This window comes from Eleginops maclovinus, chromosome 13 (assembly GCF_036324505.1).
Source record: "Eleginops maclovinus isolate JMC-PN-2008 ecotype Puerto Natales chromosome 13, JC_Emac_rtc_rv5, whole genome shotgun sequence".
Taxonomy (NCBI): Eukaryota; Metazoa; Chordata; class Actinopteri; order Perciformes; family Eleginopidae; genus Eleginops; species Eleginops maclovinus.
Window position 1 is genome coordinate 10,699,346 of NC_086361.1, and position 18,036 is coordinate 10,717,381.

General features: G+C 42.2%; 1 protein-coding gene across 2 annotated transcripts; it reads left to right on the top strand.

The window, feature by feature from the left end:
• Positions 1-1,125: 1,125 nt before the first annotated feature.
• Positions 1,126-15,283, top strand: efna1a (ephrin-A1a). Of its 2 annotated transcripts, none has more exons than XM_063899854.1 (5): positions 1,126-1,440; positions 12,356-12,651; positions 13,222-13,287; positions 13,395-13,490; positions 13,616-15,283. In XM_063899854.1, the coding sequence occupies exons 1-5, from the start codon at positions 1,343-1,345 to the stop codon at positions 13,741-13,743; spliced, it is 684 nt and encodes a 227-aa protein (XP_063755924.1). In that variant the 5' UTR covers positions 1,126-1,342; the 3' UTR covers positions 13,744-15,283. The 2 variants fall into 2 exon arrangements, with proteins under 2 accessions (XP_063755924.1, XP_063755925.1); XM_063899855.1 differs by having other exon boundaries at positions 13,619-15,283.
• The last annotated feature ends 2,753 nt before the right edge of the window (positions 15,284-18,036 follow it).

Sequence of the window (18,036 nt, forward strand, 5' to 3'; positions counted from 1 at the left end):
CTTCATTTCTTCACATTCACATAGTTGATTACATCCCTGATACTTATTTTTGTCCCAATATGGAGTCAATTCTAATTGGCTGTTACAATCTATTATCCACAATGAGTGCCCCTTTTTTTTTACTCACTTTACAATTTTGTTGTTTGCTGTGATACCTTTGAAAGCTGTTATGCTGCTTAGCAGGCATAGCAAATAAAGTGCTATGTCAAGCAGAAGCAGGCTTGAAAACCCCCTCTGGCAAAATGACTCACTAGGCTGAGCAAGCCGCTCGCAGTCCAGATTATCCATGTCAATGGAACAGAAAATGAGAATCTGGATTTGCAATGTATCTGACAGCATGGAGGTTATTTGCTTCCAGTTCACGGCACAGTCTCTCTATGCAAATGATTACAAAACTCGGAAACTAATTACATTTAAAGTTTAGGAGGATTTTACTTCAATGTAAATATTACAAATGAACACCTTTAGAATACATGTCAAACCCGCAGATAGTGGAAAAGAATCATGATAAAATCTATAAGATAAAACCCCCCTTTTTCCACTTGTATAGGAGAGAACGTATATGATGCAAGTGCAATGTTTATTTAACTTGCAAGCGAGTAACATTAAATATATATCAGATGAAGAGCTGAAGAGTGATTTCCTGTTTTACAGCACTTGTTTATTACCCTCACGCGCAATGACTCACACTGTGGTTAATAACTACAGTTGATCACAGAGCATGACCAGATTACATTTTTAGAGCTATTAGGAAAGGTTCAAAGGTACAAACCTATTATAGGTTGTTTTTTTCTACACAGTGACATCATTTTAAGATTTTGAGTAAGATTATTGTTAATGTTTTTAGAAATTCAACTGTGTGTTGCTATATTGTATACTTACATCGTAGAAATCCAGAAATGTAGTTTTATAAATGAAAGTTAAAAACCATTCAGACATACATGCTGGAAGTGTAATAATATGTACAACACGTTAACATTCAGTGGGCTACATGTTGAGAAGGATGCAGAGCTCGCGACTCTCGGACAGCCCTCTGATTAGTCCGCTGCTACAGGGGCGGGGCTTGCGGCTGTGGGCGTTTCACAAAATCAGTCACCGCGCAACTCAGGCTCTCATTCACTACGGATTTGTCGAGTTTAGCTGACCTGTTTACGGTTTATATTCTTGTGCGAATCTAGTTGCTGTTTTTGTTCTTTTCAAAACCGCTGCATGCTTCAATTGTTTTTCTAAGCGTGCAGTTTACACGTGAGCGGACGAGCTCTTCACAGTGAACTTCTTGGTTTCTTTTGCACAACCTACCTGAGTTGTGTTTCCGCTCTGCACGCCTCCACTACTCTCCACCATGGATTTGTTTTGGATTGTGGGCTGCGTTGTGAGCGTCTGCGCCTGGTTTGCTTCAGCGGAGCGACACAGCGTCTACTGGAACAGCACCAACCCAAAGTAAATATACCTTTTTAATTTGATATTTTCTTATGATTGTACAATGCTCCTGAACCCACTCTTGCACTCACTTCTTGATATATCAATGCTAAAACAAGATAGGTTGGAATCTTAAACATTTAATACCCTTTAACCTCATACTCAGTGCCGATTGCATCATCAGGATACATATTCAGATGCATTATGAGTAGTTGCACCTCATGCATATTCAGTGAGCTTGTTGTAATGAATTTGTGATTGAAGCAACTGGCTGCAGTTGACATGATAATGCAAGACAGGAGTCTCTCCCTCCCCCCTTCCTCCCTTTGGGCTCGAACCTGTTATAAGGGTGCTGTTTACCTGTAATACTTTGCCTAACCTGTTCAAATTGAGTTGGTTTCGCAACATTGTATGCTTTGGGGATTAGTTGCATCAGGTTATGTTCTCTATTTATATTTTTGAGCTGACAGTGAGATAACAGATCATTTTGTGAGGGAAGATAGCCGTGTTTAATCTGTTTAAGTAATGTGTTTCATGGACAGAAAAATTAAAGGATATGTTTTGATAGATACTGGAAACTTTTGTGGACTCTTTATGCACACATGTGTCTTTATCTAGAGTTGTATTATTGTAAGGGTGCAGCAATTCTTTTAACCATGTATCAAATAGCCTATTTGCACTGTTAAAAGTGAGTTGTTTTATTTTGGTGCTGTATCATCTCCTTACAATGAGTTTAAATCCTATAGGGGAGGATTCATTCTCAAGGCAAGAGTTATAGTTTTTGTGTTGGTTTTACAGGTCTGACTGTACACCAATGTGTTGAAATATCAGTTGCAATATCCTCCACATCTGACAGAGCCCTAACCTTTGTGTGGAGTGGGAGGCTTCAGTATCTCCTAAATCAAGAGATATCGCATGGGGTTTACGTGGCTGTCAGGGAGACATAGGGGTGTTCATATTTCAGGTGGTAAGACAAGTAATAATGGTGTATGACAGAGACGGAGGAGGTAACTTGAGGCCTGGCCAGTAGGTCATGCTGTGGGAGAGAGATGGATTGCTTGGGGAGGAGAAATTGGAGCTGAAATTGTCGGGGTTAGGGGCCATTCACAATAAGTGGGGGTCAATTAGAGTTATGTTTGATGATGGCCGGGGAGAAATGGCTCGGGGTACAAAGAGGGTTAGTTTTACAACCCAAAAACGAACTTCTACTTTCACCCACACACAAACACTCCCACTGTGTTGGGGAAGCACAAACAGAGATTCCTGGCAGACAATCACTCAATCACAAACCAGGACATTCAAAACAGCTACTAAATCAATCAGTATTGGGCTCACTCACTCTCTCCACTGTGCAAACACATGTCTTATCTTGGTTGCAAACACCCAGATTTCCAAATATTCTCAGAATAACTTGCAATCATTGCTTCCCTTTGGATCTCCCCTGTGGTTAAAACTACAGAATTTACCGTTTCCAGAAAAAGTAAGAATTATAGTGAAACAGCCTTTTGCTAAAATTTAGAACAAAGTCCCAGATGGGAAATCGTTTTGTTGTCGCCCTGCTTATGTGATCATTCCTGTATACTTGTAATCCGTCCTTCTGCACTTGTTGTTTTTCTGGATGACTGTGCTAAATCTCTCCCGTTGGCTACTCTTAATCCTGTTTTCGCAGAAAACTTTACATCAATCCCAACATTCTAGTCTACCCTTTGACCCCTTACTTGATACAGGGTGTTGACGTCCATCTTTTCTCTCATGAGATTTTCTTTCCTAGCTTCGGTTTATTGTTCCTCCTGCTGGTCAGAAAGCTGTTAATCAAATTGATCTCAGATTGATCACTATGGCCCATGTGGTGCAACTCATTTCCTTTGTCTCAGCATGTTTGTTGAGGGATTTAGCAACACACACATTCATACATGCACCGTTGCCCTGCTCTTCACTGATGTGTGTGTGCACAGCGCACCTTCGGGCCTTCTTCCAAGGTCTATCCGCCTGTACTTTAACGACTACTTTGTTTCAGCATGAGGGAAATCTATCCCGACAATGTGTCTTTCATCACTTTCTGACCATTTGCTTGTTAGTTTATATGTAACCTTTGTGTCTGATTAGCAACAGCTTAATCACCAGCACCACTTTATTCCCAGAAAGAGGATCACCAGTGTGCCCAGTCAGTTTGGGCCCCTGCATGCCAGCGTGTGTACGTGTCTTTTGTGAAGGGAGTGTCTGTGCAGCAGCAGCAGCCTGTGTGTGTGTGTGTGTGAGCACAACACAACACCACCAGATTCAAGTGACTCACACACTCTCTTACACATTAACCCCAGTCATACACACATACATGTGCCACACAGTTGTGATTGATGTTAACATCGTCCCTGGAGCCCCATGGACTCCACAGCTCCTATGAGAGGCAATAATCTGCTCTTTCACTGCTTCTTCCTCCCTTTCCCTTATTTTCCCTGCTGACAGAGCATGAGTAGACCATCCACCCACCCCAACCCCCCCCCCCCCTCCTCTGCTTTGTACCTGTCTCTCCCTCTCTCCAGCACCTCCCTCCCCCTCTTCTTGGCCAGATTCCCTTTTCAACTTGGTTCTGTGCTTTCCACTTCTGTGAGCCTGTTAACTGTTTCATGGCTTTCTCCATGAACGTGTTTGATCCACTGTTAATTTAACATCATCCTGATCTGTTCTGAATCTGTTCTGAAGTCTCAGTTTTGCGATGCCTTTTCTAAAAACACACTTCCAGATTGTTTCAGCTAACCATGGCTGGCACAATTAATTGAATATGCTTTCTGTTTTTGTATTGGCTGAAAAGATAGCACAAAACTAGCACCCCTTAAACACTTAAAACTCAACATTTTTTGATTTGATACACTGTACATATTTTTGGTGTATTGTATATATTGTGTATGTATTTCTCTTGTACATATTTTATTGTCTTTTTAAGATATTCTTATATATATTTTCCTTGATATACAAGTGTCTTATTGTATTTTTTTTACAGTATTTTTCATATTCTGGTATGTTACCTTCATAATTATCTTTTCTACTTTTGGAATACATGCTCTAAATTCTTATACTTTGCTTATGCAATGCTCCAATCCTCACCAGAGCAATTTCCCTGTATGGGAAAAATCCACTTCAGATTTTGATGAGGGAGTTATTTAAGGTATGTTTCACCCACATGGAGGTTTTTTCTGGTAGTTATCCAGTCAATATGGGTGTTTTGTGATCCTTCCCATACAAATTGGGGAATGGTCTTCACAGTGAGCCACAGAAAGAGAATAGTAACTGGTGTGACTGATTGTGGGTCAGAGTTGGCCATGTGATGAAGTGGCACAGCCTCTATCAATCTGTCAGTCATTCTGTCACGGCGGTGGTCCCTGAATACTGGCTGCCACTCAGACCGGCCCCTCTTCACACGGCTGTGGCTCAGCCTCTGGGAAACTCTTATTCTTCCCCCTCCTGTCTTTTTGGTCCCCTTCGCTCCTTCACCAGCTTTTATCTCAACTTTACAAGCTGTCCCTTTTCAGTCTATTATTTCCTCACCTCCAACTCTGGTTCTTGGAGAAGGGGGGAAGGAGGGAAGCAGGCTAAGAGGTGTGGAATTTTTTTATCGTTCTTGGCACCCATGGCGATCCGTCACAAGGCACTTTGCCCTTTCCTTCACGCTTTTTTTCCCCCCTCTGCTCTCTTTCTTAAAGCTTCCTTCTTCTACCTTCCTATGAAAAGCCACTCAAGTCTTCCCAGCAAGTCTGTTTCTTTTTTCCCATCTTTTTCATGTGTGTGCTTCTTCCCTCTTGAGTGTGTATCTGCTGAAGCAGTGGAAGTGGTAGAGCCAGTCTGAGAACTCAAATCAGGAAAAGACTTTAAACAAAGAAAAAAACAAAGGTATTCACATAGAAGTGGGTTGCCGTGTCTGTTTGCCTTCCGTGCATGTGGGAGCGTACATGTTTGAGGGCTTGAAGATAAGATTGTAGGTAGTCAGGGTGCACATAATAGATCCGGGCCTTCTGCGATTGCCAAGTAATCTGAACCAAAGATACTTTCCTTGAAAAACATCCAGGTTTCCCACTTCACTCCCTAATCCAGCCTTCACTCTAAACCCCAGCTCTTTTTTTCTCCGAATTATCTGTCTATCTCCTATATTCTTTCTCGAAAAACTCCTGTCCCCTCCCACCACCCTTAATCTGGTAATCTGTCTGGGGAATTCAATCTGGGGAAAATACTCTGAGTGATTGTCAAACGGATGGTAATCGCCTCTTATAGGCTGGGTGTTCATTGAAGTGTGTTGGTGTTTCCTTTCTTAACAGTCTGTCATCGTCCATAAGAAGACTTAACGTTGGTGATCAAATTGACAAGATATTATTTATTTCCCTGGGTTTATATTCTTCCAGTTCAATATTCCTACTTGTTGTTGTAGTGTCAATGGCGATAGGGCTTGTTTTATTGACTGCACTACATGGAGAATCAGGCCAAAGGTTTATTTCCCGCAGTTGTGCTTACGGTGTTACAAAAGTCTGCATGCTGTCTGCTCTGTGTTTCCCTATGAAGTGCTGCACTTCCTGGCTACGTCTTTTCCCGGGAAAACAGCGTATCCTGTCTGCACAATAAACAATACAGTTCTCACACCCAAGACACGCAAGGCTTTAAAAGCCTGTGCCTAAGATTTGATTAAAGTTCCCAGGCTTGTTTGAGGATTAAATATGTTTTAATCTCAGGGAATAAGTAGATTCATTGTTTTAATGAGGGATCTGCTCAATTGCGGAAACCTTTAGGATGATAACAGATCCGCCTCCCCGCCTGCACTGCTGTCAAACCTCTGTGTCTCTATTTGGGATTCTTCTCTGATCCGTGTCACCCCATTCAACTCTGCCAGTATTTCTTTGTCCCCTGCCCATCCTAGTCGATCCTCCTTATCTTCGCAGCAGACTTCCCCTGCTCCTTTCAACTCTGCTCCTCCTCTCTGCACTGCTTTGCATCTCTTCAACCCCACACAAAGATCATAGAGTAAGAACCTTAATTAATACACACATTTATGATTTACGAGTGGAGCCTGGTCTTTGTTTTTCATGGTAAATGTGAGGCAGCGAGTGTGTGTCCTTCAGACTTGTTTGTCAATTCTTAGTGACATCCAGCAGTGTATATGTGTTTAGAGTCAGATATTATCTATGAAAATGAACCATTGTGTTTGCCTTGTTGTGGAAATTAGGCTCATTGAGTAACTTTTGTTTTTTCTTGCCTTTTTATCTCCTGTTTGTTGAATGTCTGGGCTCAGTGTGCAAACATGTTTCCACAGCAAATACTGCCACCCCCTAGAGGCCAGTTGTATTATTACTATTACTACTAGCAAGAAGTACTATCACTACATTCATTAAAACAGCCATTTTATACGTTTGCCCTGTACTCGCATATTATTTCCCCATGGAATTCATTAAGCCACTTGTCAGACTGTGTTGCAGACAAAAAGCTCAACTATGGAAGTTTGGCCTTGTGGAAATTAATCCAGAATCTTTATTCTGTTTTCCTGTACAGATATTTTCCCCCTGAGAAAATGTGATGTCAGTGGTGACCTTTGTGTTATGGCCTTATTAATATGTTACAAATGGCTCAGAGGACAACGTGCCACAGTTGGAAAGAGCATATGTATTTATCTAAGCCTCCTTAGTGCTGTGGAATCAGCCAATTATTCTCTGCTGGACTTAAAGCTTTGTCGCTTGGCGAGGATTTCCAGGAACGCCGGCAGAATGACCAATGAACCAGACGGACAAAGGTTGAATGAAAGACGTGGCAAAGCTGATTGAGATGGATGACATGAAGTCAAACGGTGCAAAGAATGAAGGCTGAAATATTATGTTAAAAAGGAGGAGCCCAATGAGTTAGACCTTATTTGTTTCTATGACGACTCCAGCAAACCCACGCTGCATTGTCCTCGGCAAACGGTGGGTCAAAAAGTTGCATATTTGGAATACCACCAGAAACCGTTTTGTGATTGGTTCAGCAAGTCTGGGTTTTGGGGGGAGGGACAGAGTTGACATGAGGATCTGGTTTGCTTATTGAGTGATGAAAGATGGACAGAGAGTGGGAGGGGATGGCTGACATTGATGGATGAATAGATAAGACAGATAAAACAAAAACAGTTGAGCAATGACGTTAAAATGTGCCGCTTGACTAAACTTATGAAGCACCTCCAAAATGCTTCACCCCAACTGATGTGCCACCTTCCTCGTGGAGTATTGCTTTCACAGACATATCTTGAAAGAAATAGCTCCCTTGTGTCATGTGTCTTTCATTACTCTGTTAACACCTCTCACTTTCCACTCTGCTACCATGGACACACACACATGTTCATAGTCTGTGTGTCTATTTTTTAACTCCAAAACTCTGGTGTAAAGGAGTAATACCCCTTCTCTCTGTCAGAACAATGGGGATGGAAAAAAAGCTCCACCCAGCCTGCCTATCTCACCCCGTACGCTTTCCCCAGCCCCTCGGCCCCTACTCTGGCCCTCACTGTCCACTCTCTAAGCCCCTGTATTAAGCAGGGTCTGGTGCTGATGAATAGACCACAGCTCAGCCTCTGCTCCACCGTATAATCCAGGCTTGGACGAGCCGATTAGGTGGTCCCCACATTCCGGCTCGCTCGTCTGTGACGAAGGCCAGCCACCTTACTGGGTCACATTAATGGTGTGTGTAAAAGCTAGGAGGAAAATAATCATGTTTATGTTGTCAGGTTGAAGGCACAGGTTAAGTAGACTAAAGCCCCTGTTTTTAGATGTAGAGGTCAGTGGAGTTGCAGCAATTAGTTGAACCACAGAGAGATAATTGCCAACTTTTTTAATGACTGCTTTTCTTAATATTTCATTCAAAAGAGCAGACAATGGTGTTTTTAGCTTGTCAATTATACAGTTTTCCTTTTATTCCTTTGCTTTGTATCTTGCAATCTATCAAGTGTTGCATGGCATCCCCTTTGAGAAACTAGGATGGACCAAACTATCAATCAAGAAAATAATAGGCAGGATAATCAATAATGAAAATAATCATTAGTTGCATCACTAGTGGTAGAGTACAGTATGTGCAGTTTGTCCTTCGATAGCCTTTATTGCCCTTTAAATAGATCCTAATCGATCTTCAAAAAGAATGATTCCCGTTCTACTGAACGTCTATAGAATTTAAAATACTCAAAGCCCCTTCTTGCTGACTGTTCATGTATAAAATTCTCCGGTGCTGACTTGGCGATTGTCCGACCTTTGATGCACTTTGCGGCCTCAGAGGTCCAGCATTCCACAAGCCAATAGAGTGCAAAGATGAGAGGGTGATGGATGGATGAAAGGAGGGGCTAGAGGTGGAGAAGAAAGCAAAATGCTGGCCAACGAGATTAAAGAAGAGAGATTAGACTCTTGCTCCTGAAGAGGCTCCAATAAATCACAAATTCCTTCTTAGGGTAGGAGGAAGAGTAGCAGGGAACATCCTGTAGTCAATTTTCCACCCAAACCCCCTACACACACACTCACACACACATTTGTCCACTTGACATTGGTGTTCATTATTTTCATTTTTTATACCTTGTCATGACTGAAACACACTCCCACATTTCTCAAAGCTCGACCAACACACGCACGCACGCACACACACACACACACACACACACACACGCACGCACGCACGCACACACACACACACACACATACATTTAAATGTTTCGCACTGAGACAGACACACATGCACAAATTCACTGCATTTCTGCCATATCTCTACAAATCATCTTTAAGTAGAGGTTACAACTCCTCCAAGCTGTTACTTCTGCTGAAGCTCCAAGCGTCACTGTCAATAAAGAGAGCATCCGTGGATAAACAATTGGAATAAATCAAGGCAGCTCATTGAAAGAGAGAGGGAACAGTCTGGCTGAGGAGAATAAAAAGAGACACACACTGGGGGAGTCAGAGAAGGATTTTGTCTGCTAAAGTGAAGGTGGCATGATTTGACTCTGTTAGCTAAACCTTTTCACACTGAGGCCTAAACTCTCTTTGAAGTGCGTAACTCCAATCAGTTAATTAAGCAGATGATGTGGAACGTTTCAATGCCGGGGCCTTGGAGGGGAACAAAAGGCAGCAGGATAATTAAAACTATTTGTCATTAATAAAAGGGGCTAGCCAGCCTCCCCGGGTGCGTATTCAGCCACTGTTCTTTCTGCTATGTGAGGTATTCAATCAGCGCAGGCACATTGTGAATAGAGACACTGTATGAAACAGTGGCATTGATAAAGCAACTGTAGCGCTAGCATGGAAACTCTGAGAGAAACTTCAAAAGCCATTTCCAACTCAAGGCCTTTGACACCCCCCCCCCCCCCCCCCCCCCCGCCCACGACTATTCATGCCTTATGCCTCCCCCCTAACTTTTTGGCCTAAAGGGGCTGGGAAGTGGGGAGCAGGAGGGCATAATTACCCCCCTCAGGGCAACTTTAATACCCTTTTTTGTGTTTTAATTGCACCCCCTTTCGACCCCCTTTTGATGAACACATTGGGAGCATACCACAACCGGTTTGTAATCCGGGCTCAGAGTTAGGGAGGGTTTGGGTATAGGGAGTTTGTTTGTGTGTGTTTTCACTGTTTGCAAGGGGATGATAACTCTGTCAGGCAAAAGCAGACAACATTGTTTGTTGAATAGTGTTATCGATTCGACTGAAATTGAAAGTGGCAGGGGGAAAAAACACTTTAGTGCCAATCTGGTAAACAGAGCGTGGCAGGCAAACTGCAGATAAGCACTAAGCTGTCTGGACCGTGGCAAAATGATAATTATTACTCTTCCCCCTGAAAGTTGGCCGGGTCACACTATAATCAGTGTAGTTGGATGGAAGTTTCATCAGGGTCCTGAAAAGGTGGTTGTTTTCTAACGGCCCGTGTTGCTGTTGTAATAGTGTTGCCGGCTAATCTGGTCATCAGTATTGAGGGAATGCAGTCAGGCGGAGAAGGGTAAAGGGATGGGGGTCCGAGGGGGAGCAGAAGTTGGAGCCACTGCGTCTGTCCTTTTACCAGGAGTACCACAGAGACCCCTGGCCAAAAGCAACAACAGCAGCTCACGGGCAACGGTGGCCTGCGCACTTTGATCATTAGTCACACATATGGACCTTGTCACACAAACACAAACTCCCCAAATTTGGCTTGTTACATTTAGAGGTTTTATGACAAAAGAGCAGAATTCTCAAAGAAAAGCAGAGTACATTGGGAAGGTTTTTTTCCCCCATGATAAAGGTGTCCGATTAGCACTAATTACGAGGCTTTTGGGAACTCGTAATTAGTCTTTGAGATCTTGTAGATTAAATGGCAGTCAGTAACTAAAAACTGGCTCCCTGCCTCTTCTTTCCTTTGGATTTTTTGAAACCTGGTGAACCGGCCATGTATTCATTGCAAAAGCAACAAAACCCTATATTAGACACACATTCTCCCTGTGTGTTGTGAAAATATTGAAGTCTGTCAAATTTCATCCACTCCCCGAGAACCCCTGGTGATGCAGAACAGTAGGAGACGGTAAACTGATAGGCATCGCTTTGGAGCTCAGTGTGTGTGTGTGTGTGTGTGTGTGTGTGTGTGTGTGTGTGTGTGTGTGTGTGTGTGTGTGTGTGTGTGTGTGTGTGTGTGTGTGTGTGTGTGTGTGTGTGTGTGTGTGTGTGTGTGTGTGTGTGTGTGTGTGTGTGTGTGTGTGTGTGTGTGTGTGTGTGTGTGTGGTGGCAAATGGTAGCTACTGCTTTAGGTTGCTGATAAATGGGAATTACTGGGAAGTGTGTGTGAGTTTGTGAGTGTTGCCAGCGGCCAGCTACCACTCCAGGCCGCTGATAGATGGCTTTGGCTGAGAAGAGAGCATTAGCTGTGAGCCGCCCCTGAAGCAGTCACTCAGTCAGGGGGAAGGGGACAAAGCTGAAATACTTTCAGTGACAATTCCCTGGAGATAAACTCATAATATCTCCTAAAGCTGAAATCCCGGAGGAATCATAGACAGTTGAGATAGGGTCATTTTAAACTGCCTCAGAGTGTGTTGCTTTTTTAACTCTTTCTGTGATACTTAAATTATGTTGGTGGGGGACATTTGAAGCGAATGTGCTAAAACCGTGCTTTCTATGAGTGCTCTTTTGACCCACGTCCTAGGAGAGGGCGGGAGTTTAGTTTACTCGTAAAAAGGGCGGAGGAGTGAAGGGAGGGATGAGGGGAGGAGTGCAGGGGAGGCAGACAGTCTGACTGCGTCTCTGTGTCTGTAATGAGAGGGAGTGTGGTGGGAGACGGTTACAGGCCGTCACCAGACTCATTTGGGATGTGCCCGCCTGTCTCTCTGACCCTAATGAATGTCTTAAACATGTGACTTTTTTTATTTGTATCCCTATCTTCAGTAAACTCAGGTGTGTGTCTGCTTCTGGTAAGGTGAAACTAGTATTACGCATTCTGCTTCTTGGGTGTGGGTGTTTGTGTGTAGCCCTGCAGATGTCAATACTCATCTCCTGTCTTGACAGGCTAACTGACTGCTAATGTTTCTTTGTAAACATCACTCAACTCCTGGTGGACATTGGATCAATGTGCACTCGATGCTAACCCTCCACATTGCAGCCATGCTACACTGGCTTCATGTTCATCCATATGTATGCACATGTCCTCTTTCGGATAATTTTTCCCCTTATTGTGTTTTCCCTCTTCATGTGACACCAACACACACACACACACACACATATCCTCACTCACAAACACATATCCTCACTCACAAACACACCCTGCTCTCTATCTCTCAATCCCAAGCCTCTCAGTCTTTCCTCTGATTTCCCCGTTGTACAGGGCATGCAGCCGATCAATATATAATCACAGGTGTTGAGGCTTATATTTATCACCGCTCCAATGCTATAACCACGCTTATCAGTCTCCTGCCAGTTGAATAACCGTCCCCATCTGCCTTCTCTCTGCAGGTTTCTATGGGACGACTACACCGTTGAGGTCAAGCTCAATGACTACCTGGACATCGTCTGCCCCCATTACCCAGAGGGTGAGGTGCCATTGCTGGATGCTGAGCGATACGTGCTCTACATGGTGGAGCGCGAGGACTTCGACACCTGCAAGCCTCAGTCATACGACCAGATGCGTTGGGAATGCGGCCATCCGTTTGCTCCTCACGCCGCTGAAAAGTTCTCGGAAAAGTTCCAACGTTTTACTCCGTTTACTCTGGGAAAGGAGTTCCGCCAAGGAGAAAGCTACTATTATATCTGTAAGTGTCAAAATAGCTTCGTTGTAGATATGTCACCGTGTTTACAAATAAGTTATATTTTACAATATTTGTATTGAATGTTTAAAGCACGGAAAGTAATGCTGCTGCTCACAATGACAATGTTAATTTTTGTTAAGGGGGTTTGCATTGCTCTCATTGCTAATCAGCACTAAGTACAGCTAAAGCAAAGTGAATATGATTAGTTTTGCATGGATTTTGGTTATACAGTGAAGAAATTCAGAAAATAATATTAATTTGATTTAAATTCATCTTAAAGGGGAACACAAATGCTCCTATTAGGCTTCTCAGTTTGCCAAAGTTGATAAAATACCCTGCTAGAATGTAACCACAAAGACCAGGCAGTGTTGTCACCCTGACCAAGGCTTTAATTACATAAACTGCAGGACAAGACACACTTCGCGGGTCACAGATGGCCTCCTAAGCTTTGTCCCTGTGTCGGTCTGTTGCCAAGTGTTTATGTGTGTGGGCGCATGCATGAAGGTGCATTAAGGGGCCAGTGGAGGATAAGTGCATTAGTCGGTTAACGCCTTTGTTGTTTCTTCCCGACAGCCAAACCTTTGCATCACCATGGAAAGGAGTGCCTCAGGCTCAAGGTGGACGTTGTAGCTGTTGATGGTGAGTTCAACCGCTCTTGTGGCCGTTACAAGAGTGCCAAAGTCAGTCCTTTAAGGCAATTGTGAAACCAAAGCAGAGTAATTGATGGCAATTTTCTTTTCTTTCAGGCTCTCAAGAAGCCAGAGTGGCTAAAGGAGGCACAGGTGGGGCTGCAGATGGAGCCGGGGGCGGGGTTCACAACCCGACCAACAGACTGCCTGCAGGTATGTTGACCAACCCTGAGTCCTTTCTAATTATCCTTGACCTTTGAACAATATGGGCACTCTTAGGATTACGTTAGGGTGTAAATATGTGGTCCTAATGTGTCTTCTTATCTCCCATTTTCAAGCAGATGACCCAGTGGTAGTCCTGCCAGACGTCCTGAAGAGTGCACGGTCCAACTCTGTAGTGACCGCTTCATCCTTCACAATCCTCTCATTGCTAGTGCCATTTTCATTACTGCTATTGTTGCACTGAGAGGACATGAAAGAACTGCTGTTTGCAGACTTTTTTTTTCAGGGACTACAATGAAGACAGTCCGTGGGGATGAAACCACTGATTCAAAAAGACAGTTTTCCATGCCCAGTGCTGGCCACTGGGAAAGACTTTTGAAGCTTGTAAAGTACAGATGGACTCTAACAGATGGAGTAACTCCTGAGACAAAGTATGTGTGCTGCCTAATTTTTTAAAGTGACAGTATTTTTTTTCTTGGAAAAGCTCTCCTTTTTTTTTTTTAAGGGCTCATTCCAAAAAAAACATGAACTTCTTTGGATGGTAACCCTAAATGATAATAGGAAGACGCTGAAGAGGAACCAGAAGAATAATCAAGAGCAACTCTCTTTTGAGTGATATAGATGTAGGCAGGATGTATCCACGTTCAATGGAAAAGTTATCTCCTTCCTTTGAGCCAAAGATCAGTCATCTCTCCAGCTTGTACACTATTCCACCCTTGAGTATTGTGTACTATTTGTTGTATTGTTATTGTAATGGTATTGAGTGGCATTGATGTCCCAAGTGATTAATTTCTCTAAATGTAGCATCGACAGACACACGGGCTCGTCTTATGACTACCATTCCTTTGCGAACTTGACCATGTGCTTTTACTGTAGCACTAATACCACACAGTACACCAACACCAACACACACTCCATAGCTGTGTTACGCACAGACAAACACACACTGACATCAGTTGACATTAAACATTAAAGTACACTACATTTAACTGTGTTATGTGTACATTCTGTGAAGATAATTTATAACATTTGCAGCTGAGAAGTTTACTGTATATACCATGTGCTCCCAAAAAGAAATGTTTACTGTTGGCAACCAGGGGACTTTTTCTTATTTTTGTTCCTGGTAGAGTTAGTACTTGTGTGAAAGAAAAACTGTGTGAGAGTAAAGAAAAAATGGAGCAATTGATTTGAGTGGTGAGACAAAACGTTTTTCTGCCAAAAGCAAACACTGAGATGTGTGTGTGCGTGTGTGCATATATGTGTGTGTGTGTGCAGAGAGGCTGGACTTCTCTATTTGTTGGATCTTTGCCGCTGTATTAGTTAAGCTGCCTGACATGAAGTGCTGGTATCTTTTATTACTACAGGACCTAACCCTGTGTGTCACGGTGCTTTCATTCATATATTGAACACAAGCATATACATCTAAAAATACAAAGTTAACTAGACATTCAGAATAATCAAAACCGTAATTAAGGATATGAACAACAGGTTCATAACAGACAAGACAAGGCATCAAACCGAGTTGCCAAGCACAACTTCACCCGACAGGCTGGCTTGATCAACAAAGCACAACAGTGTATGACCATTAAAGTTACTCTTTTTTTAAATCTGAATTCTTGTTACCTAATTTTGTACATGTGTAATTAAGAAAAGTGTATAATATGTATATATTTATATATATATATATATATATATATAGAAGATTATATAAAAAGACCTGTTTCATAAATATGCTAAATGTGAAAATTACATGTGAAATAAAAAAAGATATTTTTGGAAAACCATGACCGTGTTCTTGGGGTTAATTTGAGCTTTTTTATGTGCATGGTATGGCTTGCAGGGTTCTAGGGATTGAAATGTTGGCCTTGCTCAGCACTACGAAAAGTGTTTGATGGATTGCAAGATAAATTGGTTCAGATTTTCATTTCCCTCGAAGGATGAATTGTAATAACTTTGATGATCCCTTTTAAATGTAGAACCATCATCAGGTTGAAATGTTAAGTTGTCTATTGCTTTGTCTAATGATGAAATGTGTTCAAAAGACATTGACATGGAGAACAATGGTGAAAATGGTATACAAATCTACTTAAGTTCAGCACGTTAAGGCCAGTTTGAGTGTGTTGTGGCTAGCCTTGGCATTTATAGCCCGCAGCAACACAGTCCCAAAATACAGCCTCACAGATGCTATTTTGGGTAATGTTTTAATTATCTAGTCTAAGAAAAAACCATCAACCTAGCATCATCTTAAATTAAAGATCATTTTTTCGCCTTAAGGGAACTTCGGTGATTGTTGTGCTTAAATGCTTTCTGAAAACCAAGCCCATTTCTGCTTTTGATAACATAAAAGGTCTCAACAGAAGGCAACAAAAGCTCAGATAATGACTTAAACACAAACGTAAAACCGGGGCCATGGTGGTTAGAGACAAACAATGAAGGGATAAACTAAAAGAAAAGAGGGCACTGTTTATTATAACTAATAAGGTTGCCTTTTGGTATGAAGACTAAACACAAAGGTGTAATCCCTCAACTGTCTCTATCTAAACTTTCTGATTAACTTCCACCCTGAGCAACAACACCCCACCCAAAATACACATATCCTTTTTTCTCCAACCATGATACTTTGCTCAAAGTTGCATGACAAGCCATTGTTCTCTTCTCTCATTCTCTTGTCTCTCCCTTCCCAGGGGAGCTTTACGGCCATGACAGTAAAAACAGCTGTAGCACCAGAAACTGGTGCCACGGCCCCACAACTCCCTAATGTTTTCAAAGGCTTAGTCATAAATTAGGGCCGGCAGACAGGCCCCTTAACCGCCCGACCCCAAGAAGAGCCTCCACTGAGTAGTAGCTTGTCAAGAGGAGACCATTCTTTTTATTTACTCGCTCGTTCTGCGTACCAGCTTGAGTAAATGTGAAAAGCAAGTGTGAAACTTTCAACGCTGTTGTAAATGTTAAGGGCGGTCAGCAGATAACCGGAACAAACTTTGAGCACAGAACCTGAGGGCAATGTTTTCACAGGCCAAAAAAACTCCATGTAATGTTTGCATAACATTTTAAAGCCCAGATGTATAGATCATGCACATTCCTAGCAGTAGAAAGGTCACCATGAATCTTAATCTCAAAAATCACTTTTTAAAACTTTTCAAGACAACATCTTCTATATATTGTAAGTTAAATCCCTCCTCATTTTGTGCCTTGTGTAAAGTATTGTATTCACAGTCAAGCATCTACCTTAATAAATAAATAAACCTATATATATTAAGGTGGTTTCATAACATCTACAGCTGTTCTGCATTTCTAGAATCTTCATAGACTTTTTCAATCACCTGTGTGAAAAGAAAAAGCTGCATGATGAAAAGATTGGTCTCCTGTTTTTCAAACTGATACTATGTCCTAGCCATAGAAAAGATCTCCTCCTTTCAAACTTAACATGGGGATACATAAACACACTAGTTTGTATTAACAAATAAAATCATATAGTGTAATATCAAAATAGACAAATGCAACTGTTAATGTTTTAACCTGTCCATTTTAAGCATACAGTCTGTAATTGCCTACTACCTTTGCTTGAATTCAACAGCAGCCCAACAAAGACTCTTTTTTTGGGGGCAGTGCAAAGTAGCTCTTTTATCCGGATGGTTGGAAGAATCACTAAGCATTCTAAAAATTCCACAGCAACTTCTGGGATTTGCAGCAGCACAACTGTATGGATAGCAAAGATTTACTTTGTTGATCCACTAATTTGATCCAATTTGAAATATTGCAAAATGTACTGGATTGATAGGCAGCTCATTCATGGTCACCAGAGGATAAATCCTCTTGTGGTTTTAGTGATTGCAGACTTTTATTCTAGCACCACTATAATGTTGAAACGTGTGAAATGTCTCAACAACAATTAGATTGATGACCATGAAATTCTCTACACACATTCAAGTTCTCCTGAGCATGAATTGTTATAACTGGTGAGAGCCTGACAATTTATCCAACACAGTCATCGGCTCCAAACTGTGTTGTCTAATATGTCGGTTTATGACTGAATACCTGCACAACTAATGATTCATATTTATGAAAATGCCAAACATTCCTTTTAAACATCGGAATGGTTCCACAGCTGTTTGACTTGAATGTAATAGCAACACATGGGAGACCAGATCTGTGTTGTTATTAAATTAAACATTTCCCAACCAACAGAAAAACTGAGCATTTATCAATTTATCATCATCAGCGTTTAAACCGAGCGAGACATTGTATGTAAATAAAACCTGCCACGAGGCCATGAGGCGCAGCAAGAAAAATCCACAATTCAGAGTAGGTTTGGCATGGCCAGCTGGTGTATCTCTGCCTCTCTGGACTGAGTCATATCTCACTATCAGCAGGACACATGACGATCCAGTCCCTGTCTGCCTGCTAGCGTATGTTACTACTCGGAAGAGCCAGGACTATCTGCCTTACAGGGCCGTTGGGAGGTTACCTAAGCTATTTGTAGCATTTATAAGCCTCCATGCTGCCCTAAAATGGGAACCTGGTGTCCTTTATGTAT

Bases quoted from the DNA above. Each gene is read 5' to 3' on its own strand.
- efna1a (XM_063899854.1), top strand. From the start codon at position 1,343: ATGGATTTGTTTTGGATTGTGGGCTGCGTTGTGAGCGTCTGCGCCTGG. The intron at 12,652-13,221 runs GTAAGTGTCAAA...TCTTCCCGACAG, and splicing joins AGAAAGCTACTATTATATCT to CCAAACCTTTGCATCACCAT. The intron at 13,491-13,615 runs GTATGTTGACCA...CCCATTTTCAAG, and splicing joins GACCAACAGACTGCCTGCAG to CAGATGACCCAGTGGTAGTC.